The sequence below is a fragment of the Carya illinoinensis genome, chromosome 7 (genome assembly GCF_018687715.1).
Source record: "Carya illinoinensis cultivar Pawnee chromosome 7, C.illinoinensisPawnee_v1, whole genome shotgun sequence".
NCBI classification, from domain to species: Eukaryota; Viridiplantae; Streptophyta; class Magnoliopsida; order Fagales; family Juglandaceae; genus Carya; species Carya illinoinensis.
Window position 1 is genome coordinate 36,008,051 of NC_056758.1, and position 16,312 is coordinate 36,024,362.

The 16,312-nt window shown below is 31.8% G+C and overlaps 2 protein-coding genes across 2 annotated transcripts; both read left to right on the forward strand.

Annotated features, from left to right (window-relative positions):
* The first annotated feature begins 697 nt into the window (after nucleotides 1-697).
* LOC122316520 (dihydroflavonol 4-reductase-like) lies at nucleotides 698-3,485 on the forward strand. Its single transcript, XM_043133113.1, has 6 exons — nucleotides 698-899; nucleotides 1,014-1,183; nucleotides 2,038-2,232; nucleotides 2,518-2,677; nucleotides 2,847-3,039; nucleotides 3,144-3,485. Exons 1-6 carry the CDS (start codon nucleotides 788-790, stop codon nucleotides 3,319-3,321), a joined length of 1,008 nt encoding a protein of 335 aa, XP_042989047.1. The 5' UTR covers nucleotides 698-787; the 3' UTR covers nucleotides 3,322-3,485.
* Nucleotides 3,486-12,793: 9,308 nt separating this feature from the next.
* LOC122316519 (dihydroflavonol 4-reductase-like) lies at nucleotides 12,794-15,973 on the forward strand. The gene is made up of 6 exons (XM_043133112.1): nucleotides 12,794-13,058; nucleotides 13,180-13,349; nucleotides 14,584-14,778; nucleotides 14,860-15,019; nucleotides 15,255-15,447; nucleotides 15,569-15,973. The coding sequence occupies exons 1-6, from the start codon at nucleotides 12,941-12,943 to the stop codon at nucleotides 15,750-15,752; spliced, it is 1,020 nt and encodes a 339-aa protein (XP_042989046.1). The 5' UTR covers nucleotides 12,794-12,940; the 3' UTR covers nucleotides 15,753-15,973.
* Nucleotides 15,974-16,312: the final 339 nt, after the last annotated feature.

A 16,312-nucleotide genomic window follows, 5' to 3' on the forward strand; every position in this document is an offset into this window, starting at 1 on the left:
CGTGACAAGGATTTAATTGGTGTTTTTTTATTTTTATTAATGATTAAGAAAATGTTTTTTAATAATATTATAAATTTATTTTTAAAAAATATTTTAAAATATAAATAAAAAAAATGTTGTATGGGGTCATAGTCGGGATTCTAAATGCTAGTTTATTTTCATAAAATTTTTTATTTCATTTCACTTAATCTTATTTAATTATTATAATTTTTTTAAATTTTAAATTTTTTATTTCATCTTATTTAATTATTATAATTTTTTTAATTTTCATATAAAATAAAATAAATAAAGCAATATTTCCAATTTTTGATAAAAATTTTAATTATAATTTCAACTAATCTCACCTGTTACTGAAACCTTAGATTCGGTTTGGCATATAAAAATTTTTATTTTAAATTTTAAATTTTTATCTTATTATTATAATTTTTTTAAATCTTTATATAAAATATAATAAATAATTTAATTTTTTTAAAAAATTTAAAAATAATAAAATACAATCCTCGTAAAATTCAAAATTGCAAAATTCTGATTTTAAAATTATTTACTACCAAACCGAGAGCCCCTCTAGACAGAAATGGGCCAGAAGATACACCAACGGGACATAATTGACAGGTGATCACGTGTGGGTAGTTTTAGCTGAAAAATCGGAAGCAAGGTGTTAGATAGATAGACAGGATTCCAAGAAGCCGCTAAATATCGTACGTCACGAATTCTTGTCAATCACATCGATCTCATTATATTGTCTTGTTCAGGTTTTTTTGTTTTCTTTTTATTAAGAAAAAGGAGCATGGAGTCGGGAGCAGTTTGCGTGACGGGCGCGTCTGGTTTCATCGGATCATGGCTGGTCATGAGGCTCCTAGAGCGTGGTTACACTGTTCGAGCCACCGTACGCGACCCAGGTTCGGTCTGATCTCACGCCGTTTAAGTAAAAAGTAAAAACTGTGCAGTTTGGACAAAATAGTAATGATGTTTTTGTCTTTGGTGGCGTTGGGTGTCGGGTCTGGTGGTTTCAGGGAATGTGAAGAAAGTCAAGCATTTGGTGGAATTGCCCAAAGCAGAGAAACACCTAACACTGTGGAAGGCTGACCTGGCTGACGAAGGAAGCTTTGACGCCGCCATTGAAGGGTGTACCGGAGTGTTTCACGTGGCAACGCCTATGGACTTCGAGTCCAAGGACCCTGAGGTGTGAGCGCGACCCGTATATTTTGTTTTTTCTTAGCCTATTTACTAGTATTATATATAGTATATGATTTTAGGATGTTGAGAAAAAAAATTTTGAATAAAAATAGTATTAAAATATAATTTTTCAATATAATTTTTGTTTTAATATTTAAAATAGATGAATTATTTTTGTATTTTATTTGTAAATTTAAAAAATTAATTGTAATAATTAGATGAAAAAACTCAAATTAAAAATTAAAAAATATTTATATTAAAATAATATTAAAATATTAAAATTAGATGAATTAAGACTATCTATAAAATCAAACGGGACCTTACAATTCTCGTAGGTTATAGACCTTACATAAAGTCGAAAGCTCTATAACGTACCATATCTCTTTAATGGACCTAAAGAGTGGGTTCATTTAATTGAGATGAGAAACAAAAATGAATATGCTCCTACCGTCAATTCCATGTGAGCCGGATGTCATTGAAATTTTCCTAAGGGGTTGCATAATCAACTATGGTTTGATTAGATGGAATAATTATTATAAGAAAATTGGTCTTTTACAATTAATTTATAGCGATGAAAAGATTATTAGCAACTAAAATGAATGTTTTGTTATAATTGAGGATCGATGTTGTTTTTATAGCGTTAGTAGGCATGCATCACCGCAAAGTAGGCTTTATCTGTTTACACGGATATTGACATGATGTTCCGTTTGTCAAACTTCTGGACTGATCACTTATGTACCGATTCATCCAATTTTAAAATCATACGTTAATAGATAAGAAAAGAAAAATTAACTCGTTTAATTAAATACCTATTTTAATTTATTATTTAATTGAGTATGTAAATGGTTGTTCGATCTGCAGAATGAAGTGATAAAGCCAACGATCAACGGGGTGTTAAGCATCATGAAAGCATGCGTCCAAGCAAAAACCGTTCGAAGGCTTGTCTTCACATCATCCGCTGGAGCCCTTGATGTTTCGGAGCACCAAAGGCCAGTCTATGATGAAAGCTGCTGGAGTGATGTTGAATTTTGCAGGGCCAAAAAGATGACTGGATGGGTCAGTTTTCCCGCTCCTTATCTCACACAACACTATACAATGTTGTAATAAGTGACGTGTGTTTATTTAAAAGAAAAAAAATATTATTTTAAGCAGATATTTAATGATGCGTCTATATATATATATATATATTATATTGGACTATCTGACTTGATACCATGTAAAGATTAGTGTCTAACAAAACCTCCCCAATATTATAGGAGGGAATATCAACTCAGACAAATTTTAGACTGAATATTAGACTAATTGGCATATTAACATTTTGAAAGTTTTTCGAATGTCCAGATGTATTTTGTGTCGAAGACACTGGCTGAGCAAGCCGCATGGAAGTTTGCCAAAGAGAACAACTTGGACTTCGTCAGTGTGATACCCCCTCTAGTGGTTGGACCATTTCTCATGCCCTTAATGCCACCAAGTCTCATTACAGCGCTGTCCCCTATCACTGGTACAAATCGCCATGCCCTTGTTTATCATAATTCTTGAATTTTCTCTTAATCTGTACCTGGTTTGGGTACAGCTCCTGTTATCCGAAATTTAACAGGAACTAGACCTAAGCCTAGTCGGTCGCTTGTATGCCTTCACTCACAATAAATTATATTTGTGTTTAACTGCAGGGAATGAAGCTCATTATTCGATCATAAAGCAAGGCCAATTTGTTCACTTGGATGACCTTTGCATGGGCCACATTTATCTATTTGAGCACCCCAAGGCAGAGGGCAGGTATCTTTGCTCCGCATGCGATGCCACCATTCTTGATGTTGCAAAATTGCTCAGAGAAAAATTCCCAGAGTACAATGTCCCCACAGAGTAAGCCCTTCCCCACTGTCCTGACATTTTTGCATTCGTTTTTATGTCTTTAATGTCTTCCATAAAGCTGTAAGTTCGAGTCTAATTGGGCATTGAATACTCAGATTCAAGGGTGTGGACGAGAGCTTGGAGGTTATCTATTTCAATTCAAAAAAGATTAAAGATTTGGGGTTTCAGTTCAAGTACAGCTTGGAGGACATGTTTGTGCAAGCGGTCGAAACATGCCGAGCCAAGGGATTGCTTCCTCCGGCGGCTGAAAAAACTCTTGACGGCACAAACTAAGGTTGTAAGTGTTGTACATGAAACATGTATTCTACTACTCAAAATAATGATCTTTTAATCTAATTATGAGATCAGGGCTATCTCCCGTTGTGATCTCAAAGTGGAAGTATTTGAGAGTTGTATGAACTGATGGTTTGTAATGAAAATTTATGTGTGGCATCTAATACCTGCTCAAATTATTGCGATTGTTCCCTTCAACGTGTACGGAGATCGAAGTGCAGGGCAAGGATCTAGAATCTTCTAAAAAAAGTCCATTTTATGATCTTATTTGCAACCATCCAATATAAAAGTGCCACTTCATAATAAACATTTTAATATATTTAAAATTTAATGTTTCATCTATTTTAATTTTTATAATTTCTAATAAATTATACATCAAAATACATAAAATCTGTCTAACAACTTAAATTAATTTTATCGTCAAGCAGAAAGTATCAAAATATGTAAAAAAATCAGCTTGAATCTCGCATATCATATTATCAACAACCTAAAAAAAAATGATAAATACACTATACTTTTCACAATACTTTATGTAATTATATTTTAATCAGATATATAAAAACAACGTCTCTCCAAAAATAAAAATATCGTTAATCTAAAATGGGGAGGAAAGAAGGTGACCGTTTATTAGAGGCAGAGAAATAAAATATATGTAAAGATATTGTACCATAAATGCATTGGGCTTTATCTTCTGACTACTCCATTGCGGAGGACTTTTGATAAAGGAAAACACTACTCCCACGTAAAGGGGTTACAGAAATTTTTTTATCGAAAACTGTTTTAATTTTTTTTTTCTTAATAATTAAGTAAGTGTTTTTAAATGAATATGTATTTTAAAAAAAATATATTTAAATAGTTTTAAAAAATGTTGAAAGAAAAATTAAAAAAAAAGAAAAAAAAAAAGAAATGCACTGATCGGTAGATGTGGACGTAGCAACGTCTTTGACAAAAGTCATGCATTGCAATGACACACGCCTGCCGGTGCTCTAACGTCGTATCAGGATTTATTGATGAAGAAATACGGTTTTATTATATAACCTTCTAATACTCCAACATTTCATTTATTTTTTAATTTTTATTATTTTATTTTTTGTCAAATATTTAATATATAAATAATGAATAAAATAATTAAATTAATTGAAAAAAAATAAATTCAAAAAAAAATATTAAAAAATTAAAAAAAATAGAATATTGAGATGTTGAGAAGTTGTGTAGATTTTTTCTTCTTACTGTACGAGGAGAGGGGTTGATCAGCGACACGCCGACAGCTGGAGAGCAAGGATGTTCAAAACATGTGATTTTTGTCTTCGAAAGTGAGTTTCCCTTTGTTGTGTTTTGTCTACGAACGGTCGTAAACTTTCGTAATAAGTAACTCGAACCTTGACTGGTATTCGTCTTATCATTTTCAACCTATATGAAATTACGAGATTGACACTAACTAATTAAGGGATGCATAGCTGTATATGGCCGTTATCTGCCCAATTTAATTTGTGTTTAAATATTAACAAAACTCCTTAAATAAATAATAAATAAAAATATAAATGAAAAATGACAAAATATAACAAACAAACCATATTAGTCATAAGACAGATTTTTTTGTACCAAATGGAAATCTTATAAATAATTCTTTAAAAGTAAAATCAGTCAAGATAGCAACTTCAGAACAAATCAATTTTACTATTAGAATATCAATACGAGTAAGTTTTTTTTTTTTAAAAAAAATAATATTTATAATTATAGAGTATGCATTCATTTATTTAAAAGGAATAAATGTAAGATTCATATGAAAAAATTAATTTTTTAATAATAGACGTTACTCATTTTTAAAAGAAATGTACGATGCTGGCACAACTCATGACTATATTTAATATTACTCTTTTTATAAATTTTTGTTATAATTTTTAGTATAGTTTTAAAGAATTCAAAGAAGTTGGATCTTTTGTGTTTTCCTCTTGATCTTGCAATTGATTGGGTGATATTGGAAGTGAATTTCGTGCTGCTTTGAAAAGTCCTTCGGCTGAAACAACAAATTTTTCTTAACACTTAGATAATTACGTGGTTTTCATCCAAAATTTCGATTTTGAGATATCCAGACTTCCATCTTCATCCAATATTTAATTTTATTTTATCAAATAGAGCATTTATAGATAAATTCATCTCTTGACAACTCTTGCGCCCATTATCCATATAAATAAATTTTGGATAATGATAGATTTATAATTTTTTTTACAACTCATTTACAATTAATCAATAATATTACTCTATTAGTCTCCTCTCTTTTTTTCTCTCCTAAAAAAGAGGTGATGTGTGAGTGGTGTAATATATAACAATCTGCTATAAATTCAATTGTAGAATTTTTATTAGTTTTAGAAATCTCGTAAAGACCCCATAAGTTTTCACGAATCCATTAATCGTATAGGTTTTAGTCTAACTATATAATTAGTATTATTACTCATTATGATATCAAAAGTGTGGAATGTCCAAATTAAGTTAAACAAGTTTTAATTGGACACTTTAGTATTAATCTTGGCCAAGTAATTTCATCCCCCTACATGGCTAATCAGATGTCGTCAAAAGGATCTAAAAGGTTTTAATTGGAAAAAAATCAAAGAGCTACCTCATTTTTTCAAGTCTATACTCTACCATTAGAAAATATCTTGAACTGATATTTGTGGATATTTTTTAGTAAAAATATATTGAGCTGATTTTTGTGATATTATTGGGTAAAAATATATTGAGCTGATATTTGTGGATATATTTTGAGTAAAAATATCTTGAATTGATTTTCGTGGATATTATTGGATAAAAATATCTTGAACTGATTTTTGTAGATATTATTGTATAAAAATATATTGAGCTCATTTTTGTGGATAGTATTACGTAAAAATATCTTGAGCTGATTTTTGTAGATATTATTGGGTAAGAAAGACCTACACTCAACCCTCACTTTAGCCTCATCCTCTTCCATATCTTGTGCATAAATGTCTCAAGCCCACTCCCCACGAAATCATCTTCATTTATACCTTTCATTGAATGAACATCAAACACTCTCTCGGACAGCTTTTAGGTATTCTTTTGTATGCCCATTTCGAAACTTTTTTCTTCGTGATCGTGCTTGAGTTTTTATTAGGGGTGTAACCGGTTCGGTTCGGTCCGGTTTTGTACAAAATCTAGGACCGAACAGGTAGGTACCGGTTTTGCATTTTTCAAAACTGATTACGCACCGATTTTCCTCCTAAACCTGTATTCCGGTTTTACCGATTTCCGGTCCGGTTTGATCCAGTTTTTCGGTTTTAATAAAATATAAATTTTTTATAAAAATTCTGTTTAAAAGAAAAAACTGATTTAAAAAATTCTGTTTACCATTTACAAAAATCTGCTTTGTAAAAAAAAATCTGCTGTGTAAAAAAATTTTGATATAAAAAATATGCTTTATAAAAAAAATTAAAATAAGAAATCTAGTGTAAAAAAAAAATCTTCTATAATCCTATATTAGACGATTAGTATTAGTATATATATTAGTATTAGTTATAGCTATATAATATATTAGACAATATAATAGTATTAATATTAGACTATTAGTATAGCTATATGTTAGTGTTAGTTTTGATGATTTAGTATAACTATATTAGTATGAGTATAATTATAATCTATATTAGAATATTAGTATTAGTATATATGTGATTATTTTTCATGTGATTAAAAATTATATATAATATAAAATATATTATATATAATATTAATATATAAATAGTACCGGTCCGGTCCAGTCCAAAACTAACCGAAATCGAAACCGGACCGGTTCCAGCCAATTTTTCATTTATGAAAACCGATCCGACCGAACCGGTCTAAAACCGGCACAACCGGTCCGGTCCGGGCCGGTTTTCCGGTTTTTTTTTTCTTTACACCCTTAGTTTTTATAAGAAACGCAGAGATCGATGTAAACTTACTGTGTATGTGTGCTAAGTAAAGGAACTGCAGTGTATGTATGTGTGTTATCATATATGATATGCCATGTCAAGTTCTCACATATTTGTCTGTTACACAGAATTTATTCTGTCATGAGTTTTCATCTGTTATACAAGATATTCTGTCACTTATTACTATACATTGTAAGTACATCAGGTTAAATATGTCATCTATTATATGTATGTCAAGTCATGTAATATTTACTGTTGTAAGTATGTCATGTTAAATATATTGTCTATTACATGTTATGTCATGTTACGAAATATTTATATCTCAAGTACGTCATGTCTTTCAAGTTACGTTCAAATTTGTTATGTCTAGGATACTCGTGATGAAATCATTATGATTGTTCGAATATCTGCTTTTGTAATTCATGCGAGGTATTTTTGGCGAAATCATTTTTTATTGTCATAATTCAGTTCAAGTTTAGTTATACTTTAATTATTTATGTATGGGGTTACATCAATTGTGATGCATACACTATGTAAGATACAACAATTGTGACATGTAGAATACATGATGCCACAAGAACTGTGGAGTATGTATTTAAGCAGTTAGATAATAAATTTCAGGCACACAAAGTATGTGGTCGTAATAATTTTGACGCATACACTACGTGAGACACAACAATTGTGACACGTAGAATACATGAGGCCACAACAACTGTGGAGTATGTATTTAAGCAGTTAAAGAATAAGTTTTAGATCAAATTTATGTTATGTCATGTTATATTCACGTACATATTATGTTCATGTTCAAGTTCATGTCAAGTCAAGTTCAGTTCACGTTTCAATTTAAGTTATGTCAGCTATGCTATGTCGTACGTCAAGTTATGCTTTGATTACTTATGTATAGGGTCACAGCAATTGTGACGCATACACTACGTGAGACACAACAATTGTGACACGTAGAATACACGTGGTCACAACAACTGTGGAGTATGTATTCAAGCAGTTAAAAAATAAGTTTCAGATCACATTCATGTTAAGTCAAATTTCAGAGTAAATTCATATTAAATCAAGTTTCAAATCAAGTTCATGTCAAGTCAAGTTCAGTTCACGTTTCAATTTTAGTTATATTAGTTATGCTATGTTATACGTCAAATTATATTTTAATTACTTATGAATTTGATTATGTATTAATGTTTTTACTGTCATCCATGCATCATTAGCCTGTGTGGAAATTTTTTGTTAACTTACTGAGATTTGTAATCAAATATCATTTTGGTAGTCCCAACTACTATTTTCCCTGAATGGTAGATCTTATTACAAGACCTGAAAGAGAATCAGGAGCAAACCAATTAAACACAGTTGATTGAGCGAAGGTGCGACGTCAATATTAATATAGTAGTTAACTTAAATTACTACTTGTACGATGAGGTTGCATCTCTAGTACTTTTTGAATTATAACCATTTTGGACTAGTGTTGTGATTTTAGTTGTTCAATGGATCTTTATGTATGAAGTATGTTTTAATCATTTGAGATATTTTTAATTTAGTGCATAGTATTGCTAAAGTAAAAAAATTTATCCGCTGCGAATATTGCATAATGTTAGATGCATGTTATGAGTATTGCATCTTATATGTCATGAACGGGGGCAGGTAACCTTATGTTGCATGTCTCGACGCTTCAAATGTCCGTCCGATCCCAAACAGAATTTGGGAACGTCACACAATAGGCACATGAAGGCTGTTATAACAGTTTCTTGGTTGTTAGGGGGCTAAGGAGAGAGACGCCCTAGCAGAAACAGATGTAGATGGGGGATTATTGGCAGAATCACGACAATTACGGGGAGTCCAGATTATATGGTAGTGAGGACAGCAATAGTGAGGATAGAGTGAGACAATTTTCTGGGAAGGGAAAATAGATTCTCTGGAGGAAAAATGGAAGAGGCTCAAGCTGAGGGAAGAGGAGAAAATGAATATAGAGCTTGACAACGATTCTTCAACTGAGTTAGTCTACAAAGAACAAAGAAGTTTGTTGGAAAAATTTTGCTCATCAAGATTGATTAGTAAAGAGGTGCCAGAATCTACTCTAGCAAAGATATGGAGACTGAGCAAGGCTGCGAAGTTAGCTGAGGTACAATTTAATGTTTTTGTCTTAATGTTTGAGACTATATCTGATAAGGAGAGAGTGTGGTCTGAGACCTTGATTGTTTGATAACTAGCTGTTAGTATTTAAGGAGTTTGAGGGTTACACTCCTCTAAACCGAGTGAATTTTGAGTCTAAAAGCTTTTGGATGAGAATTCACGATTTGTCTCTGTCGTGTATGACAAAAGTTAGAGCTGAGCAAATAGGAGATTCTGTGGGTAAGGTTGAGGATGTTGAAGTGCAGGAGGATGGAAGTGGATGGAGGAATTTTTTTAAGGATTCAGGTGCATATGGACTTAAACAAATCAATTGCAAGAGGGAGAACAGTAAGAGTGGGGGGTTGTAGTTACTGGGCCCTTTTTACTTATGAAAAATTGCCTAAGATTTTTTTCTCTTGTGACTGCATTGTGCACGAAGATGAGGGTTGTATTGGAGATAAGGTTCATAGCAGTGGCGGAGCCACGTTGGGGCAGGAGGGGGCCATGGCCCCCCTACAAATTTGAAAAAATATATATATATATGTTAATTTTTTGAATTTAATAAAATAATATTAATTTATTGACCCTTCCTCTAAAAATTATTTTGACCCATCTATAAAATTTAATCTGATATAAAAGTAAAATAAATAAAACACATCTCATATAAAATAAAACACATAATTTTTATTATAAATAAAAAAAATTATAACTATAACTAGTAGTATTTCTAACCTATTTCCATTGTCTATATTGAAAGAGAAATAGTTAAGAATTTTGATTTGGATTCAATGTTTGATGATTTTGTTTGTTTAAAAAAACGCAAGTTATAATTTTAGACATTTTATATTTTTTTTGTTTAATATATTTGTATGAATGTCTTTCTATTATTTTAATGATATATTATTCTTGACATATCAAATATTTTTTTAATACATAAATTATATTAAATGTATTTTATTTTTATTATAATCTTCCTATCAGATTATTATACATCGTAAAAAAATTATATAAAAATAGAATAAAAAATATTTTATGTATGTTGTTATAGTTTTATTTGGCCCCCCTCAAATAAATTTTTGGCTCCGCCACTGGTTCATAGGGAGGGAGAAGTAGAATAGTATGGTTCTTGGTTGCGGGTAAAGTACCTAAATAGAACTAAGGGCTATAATGAAGGTCCGTGGAGAAGAGGGAAAGGAAGTTGGTGGAGAAAGGAGGAGGAAAAAATAAGTCAAAATGGGAATGAGGAGTCATATTAGTAAGGATAATGATAATAGGGGAGCCTGCTGGGCAAGGACAAATATGGGAGAGAGTGTAAACAGTGAGAAAGATGGAGAAGGGGATTGGAAAATGGAGTGTACAGTGTAGTCCAAAAACAAACGCATTTTGGTCACAATCTTTGTTTACCTTCTATGTATGGTTAGCTCACTTCCTCGTTTTCTTCAATACCAGCTACTTCTCCGAAACGTGCCTCTCTACCTCACTAATCTCATTCGGTATTTGCCCCTTTCAGCCATATTTTATCATTTATGGACCTTTACCTGTCGCTTCGTGTTTTATTGTCGTCTCTTTTAGACTTTTCCTACGCCTAGCCATTCCCTCTCCATTATTTAAGAGCAGCCAGGGTAATATAGCTCAATTTTATTATTTTTATATTTTAAATAATTTTATGATTTAAATATTTTTAAAAAATAAAAAAATATATCAATATATTTAAAATTATTTTCTTAATTATTAAAAAAATAATTATATATATTTTTTATCACCAGTCAACTGAAGCGATACATTTAGAACGGCATAGTAGTGTTTTTCATTATTTTATCAGTTTTGATTCCTTTTCATCCCTTTGTTTTGCTGCAGCCCAACGCATTCAACTGCAAAGGAAATAAAATAATAATTTTCGCATTAACATTCAGTTTGGGAGATCGGAATCCAGTTCAATTATTATTATTCGACTCATTCCATATCACTTTGACCGATAAATTTCATGTAAAGGTTGTGACTTTAACCAATTTAAGCCTAGTTTAGATAGGAGAAGTATCTCATCTCATAATTATAATTTTTATAAATTTATATATAAAATATAATAAATAATTTAATTTTTTTAAATTTTTAAATATTAATAATATTATAAAATAATATTATAATAAATTTTTATTTAATTTTTATTTTAATTCATTTCATCTCAATTAACCGTCCAAACGCATCCTAATGAAATATATATTTATAAAAATGTTTATAAAATTATATCCTCTTTAAATGTCTATTTTTGTGTCAATTATTTTGAAATATTTTAATTCAAACAAAAACTTAATTGATACGTAAAACCCTTTAATAAAAAGTTCAAATCCGACGATCAGTATAATTGAAATTTGGAGGAGCTCTCTCTAATTGAACGATGAGGCTGATGGTCCCCTTCCCCACCCCAAATCTACCCGATAGATTTCTTTAAATCTCAACCGACGAATTTAATTGTAGAAAATTTGTCAGTCAACCAAAGTCACTAATTCAGATAAAAACAAAAGAAACCCACCCATCAATTACACAGATACAATAAAAATATAATTTTTATTTTTTTTTTTAAACCCTTACATTTTCTAAGAAACGTATATTTTAAATTTACAGGTTCTAGAAACAAAGAACGCCACGAAATTATTATGAAACCCAATTTTTACCTGCCGAACGTTTTATCTTTATATGAGCTGCTTTACACTTACTATTTCTGTAACAACATACCACATATATTTTTGTTGTTTTTAAATTTTATTATTCTTAAATTAAGTGATTTTTTTATTTATTATCTATACACTACATATTTAATAAGATAAAAAAAATAAAAATTATATATAATATGTGATGTGAGAATAATAAATAATATATATTTTTTATATTAAGTAATGAATTTATCACGAAAGAAGGTCAAGTGATATGGATATTGCAAGTATAATTGTGCACTAATCTGTGCACTAATATAATGTAATTGGTCAAAAAGTAGATTTTATTGAAAATAGTGTTAATTTAAATTTTAAGTATGAATAAATTAGTATTGGTATACAGATTAATGCGCGAATGTGTTTGTATGTAAAAAAATTCTGAATATATATACATCTAAAGAAAAAATTTATTTATTATTTATTATTTTATTATTTTATGATGAAGATTATAGATACAGGAATGAAATATAATAAATAATTTTAAATATATTATAAAATTAGGAGATAATAAAAATTTTGATGGTGACCGTTAATTTAGGAAGCTGCACTTGAATTCTGTACCCACGGGCCATTGATATCATCCAGCTACCTAACAGCATCCACGTGCCAACCTCCCTGTTTTCACGTGCGGCGCGTTTGAGCTTACTTTGCCCACCCAGAAATAGAGTTGAGCTGTGAAGCCGTGTGCCGTGTGGTAGTGTAGGGAATGGTCCCGATCACAAAACTGAAGGCAACGCCAATGTTATATATATTAAACAAAGGCATTCTGAGACTGATCGTGCCAATAGCTCGCCATTACAGAGCACTAATACTTTATTACTCCATCTGCTTTACTTCTTTTGTTCGTTCGGAAGGAATAAGCAAAATTACATGGGGTCCCAGAGCGAAACCGTTTGCGTCACGGGCGCCTCTGGCTTCATCGGGTCATGGCTAATCATGAGACTCCTCGAGCACGGTTATAACGTCCGAGCAACCGTGCGAGACCCAGGTCCCGATTCAACCTTCGATTTTTGTTTTTTTTTTGTTTTCTTTGACATTTGGTCGAATATAGCAGACCGATGTTGTAGTTATGATTGAGCTTGATTTGTAGTGTATTCTTGGGTTTGCAGATAATATAAAGAAGGTAAAGCATCTGCTGGAATTGCCAAAGGCGGAGACGCACATGACTCTGTGGAAGGCTGACCTCAACGAACCGGGAAGCTTCGATGAAGCCATTAAAGGGTGTACCGGAGTGTTCCATGTGGCTACACCCATGGACTTTGAGTCCAAGGACCCCGAGGTATTTATATACGATTTTGACCCCCAAATTTATGAATCTGTGTGATAGAGACTACTGGCTAGCGCTTTAATTCCTAAGATCACGATGCGATCGTTCTTTGTTCCGAAAAAAGAAAACATTGTAGTTCTCTATAGTTATGTTGTTTCTGGTACTTGCGTAGCCGTGATGGCTTGAGTATCAAGCGGCTGTGGTGGCCGGAGCCGAGGAGTAGTCTGGCACCAATGATCGAAGTCGTTTTGATAAAGAGAAGAAGATGAAAACAGAAGTTTAAAAAAATTAAAAAAAAAAAAAAAGGGAAAAAGGAAGACCACAGAAAGGAGAGCCTCACTTTCACGTCTGTCCAAATAAGTACAATATTCTCTTCGTCCATCAAGTATGCCGAGAAAGTCCAATTTGGGTTGGTCTGGCTTGGTACATCAAACTAAAAGAACAAATTTTGAGAGAGAAATGATTTGACAGTTTCGAATCTGACGTTCAAACCACATTCTATTGTTTGAGCACGAATCTAGGGTAATGTTACAATCGTAAAATGGATAACTGCCGTACAGCTATTTAAAAAATAAATAAAATTTATTATTAATAAATTAATTTTTTATATAAATTTTATATTTTTTTTATTTTTTTCAAAATAATTACACAATTTTTCTCACTTACGACATCAAGTAAGTGCAAATCATGAGAGAACAAAATAAAACTTGCTGTATACATGACAGTACCACTCGGTTGAGCCAACATTTTAGGTTCTGTCTAAAACTTCTCCTTACCCAATGATCTCCAATCTTGCAGCCAATCATTGCCCTGATAAGTTGGAGTCCTAGGTTCATATATACTCACAACTGATCTCCCCTCATAACTGCAGTTTATATATACAGTTCAAGAATATGTCTAGGACATGGATCTTTTACAAAAAGACAGCTTATACACACAATTTTCATACAACTTAGTAATAAATTACTAATTTTTTAAATTGTCTTTGAATTTTGATGCGTTCGAATTTCTTATAAAATAATATTTTATCATAAAGTGCATGGTAAAATAGTAGCTAGGTAGTGGACCGGTTGTTACAAGTCTATCCGTGCTCGATTATATTTATATCAGTTTATGAAGACATAATAAATTACTTGAAAGATCGAAACTCGAAAGGCAAATCGTGTCCACATGCAGCATGTCCCAACATTTTGACCTGCTTATTTATGTGCCTTCATTGAGATAAATTACTTTAATGTTTTTGCAGAATGAAGTGATAAAGCCAACGATAGAAGGGCTGTTAGGCATCATGGAAGCATGTGTCAAAGCAAAAACTGTACGAAGACTGGTATTCACATCTTCTGCAGGAACTGTGAATGTTGAAGAGCACCAAAAGCCAGTCTATGATGAAAGCTGCTGGAGTGATGTTGAGTTTTGCCGGGCCAAAAAGATGACTGGATGGGTCAGCACTTATTTTATTTCTGTTGAGATTTTATTAGTGTTATCATTTCTATTCCTTTATTTGATTTAAATTTTTCTGCAGATGTATTTCGTGTCCAAGACACTTGCTGAGCAAGCCGCATGGAAGTATGCCAAAGAAAACAACTTGGATTTCATCACTATCATCCCACCTCTTGTAGTTGGTCCTTTCATCATGCCGTCTATGCCACCAAGTCTTATAACCGGACTTTCCCCTATCACCGGTACACGTCGCTATTGATCTCCTAATCGTCCTCAATGGATTAATATTGCCTACAATTTTTCAATTTAAGCACATCATGTGGATTCCACTGTATTTAAAAAATGTTGTTGGGTTCACAGAAGATGTCTATCTCTTTCCAAATTATAGAAGATATTTGTGTCGGGAATTTATAGGAAATCTTAATCCTTTTGAGTGAATATACATGTTAATTTTACACAAACACGTTCAATGTACAGGGAATGAAGCTCATTACTCGATCATAAAGCAAGGCCAATTCGTCCACTTGGATGACCTTTGTAATGCCCATATATATTTGTTTGAGCATCCTAAGGCAGAGGGGAGGTACATATGCAATGCTGCAGATGCTACAATTCACGATATTGCAAAATTGCTTAGAGAAAAGTACCCAGAATATAATGTTCCTACCAAGTAAGCCTTTCCCACCTTTGCTGGCGTCTTACATTAGTTGTTTTCCTTCTTTATATATACGTGTGTTACAAAACTGTGAGTTCGGTAACTGAGATAATCAAGCATTAATGATGTTGCTCAGGTTCAAAAATATCGATGATAACTTGGAGATTGTGTCGTTCTCTTCCAAGAAGGTAAAAGCCTTGGGATTTCAGTTCAAATACAGCTTGGAGGACATGTTTGTAGAAGCTGTCGAAACATGCCGAGAAAAGGGGTTGCTTCCCAAGGCTGCTGGCGATGAAAAGCATGTCAACGGCAACAACTAAGCCTGATTAATTGGTCTCATATCTTATGTTTGTGTTGGATTTAAAATAAAATGTCTTTTCAATTTGTGAGATGAGAGCTATCTGCTGATGTGATTTCCATCATTCCATGTTGTATTCGCTCAACATCTAATTACCTATTGTTATGTTAAGTTGAGTTTGATGGGAAAAAGTGTATCCGTTTTTGGATGATAATGATATGTTGTTGGTAAATTTCTTGGGTATTGATAGACTTACAATTCTTTTACCACCACTTTATTACTTGTAGTGTATTTATTTTTTCTTTATTTTCTTTTAAGTATTTTTTTAATATATTTAATCATTAAAAAAAGTGGTAGAAGAGTTGTAGAATAATGATAAGTCTATCATTATTCAAATTTCTTTGTTTGGTAGCAGGCAAGACTTTAATCAGTTGGGATATATAAATTTAAATAATTAATTGATTTTATCAATTTAAACATCAAGGAGAAATGATGTGATAGTGTCAATATCAATCGGTAACATCTTAATTTCTTATGAAAAGAATCAAGAATCGAATCCCTCCCCATTTAAAAAAATAAATG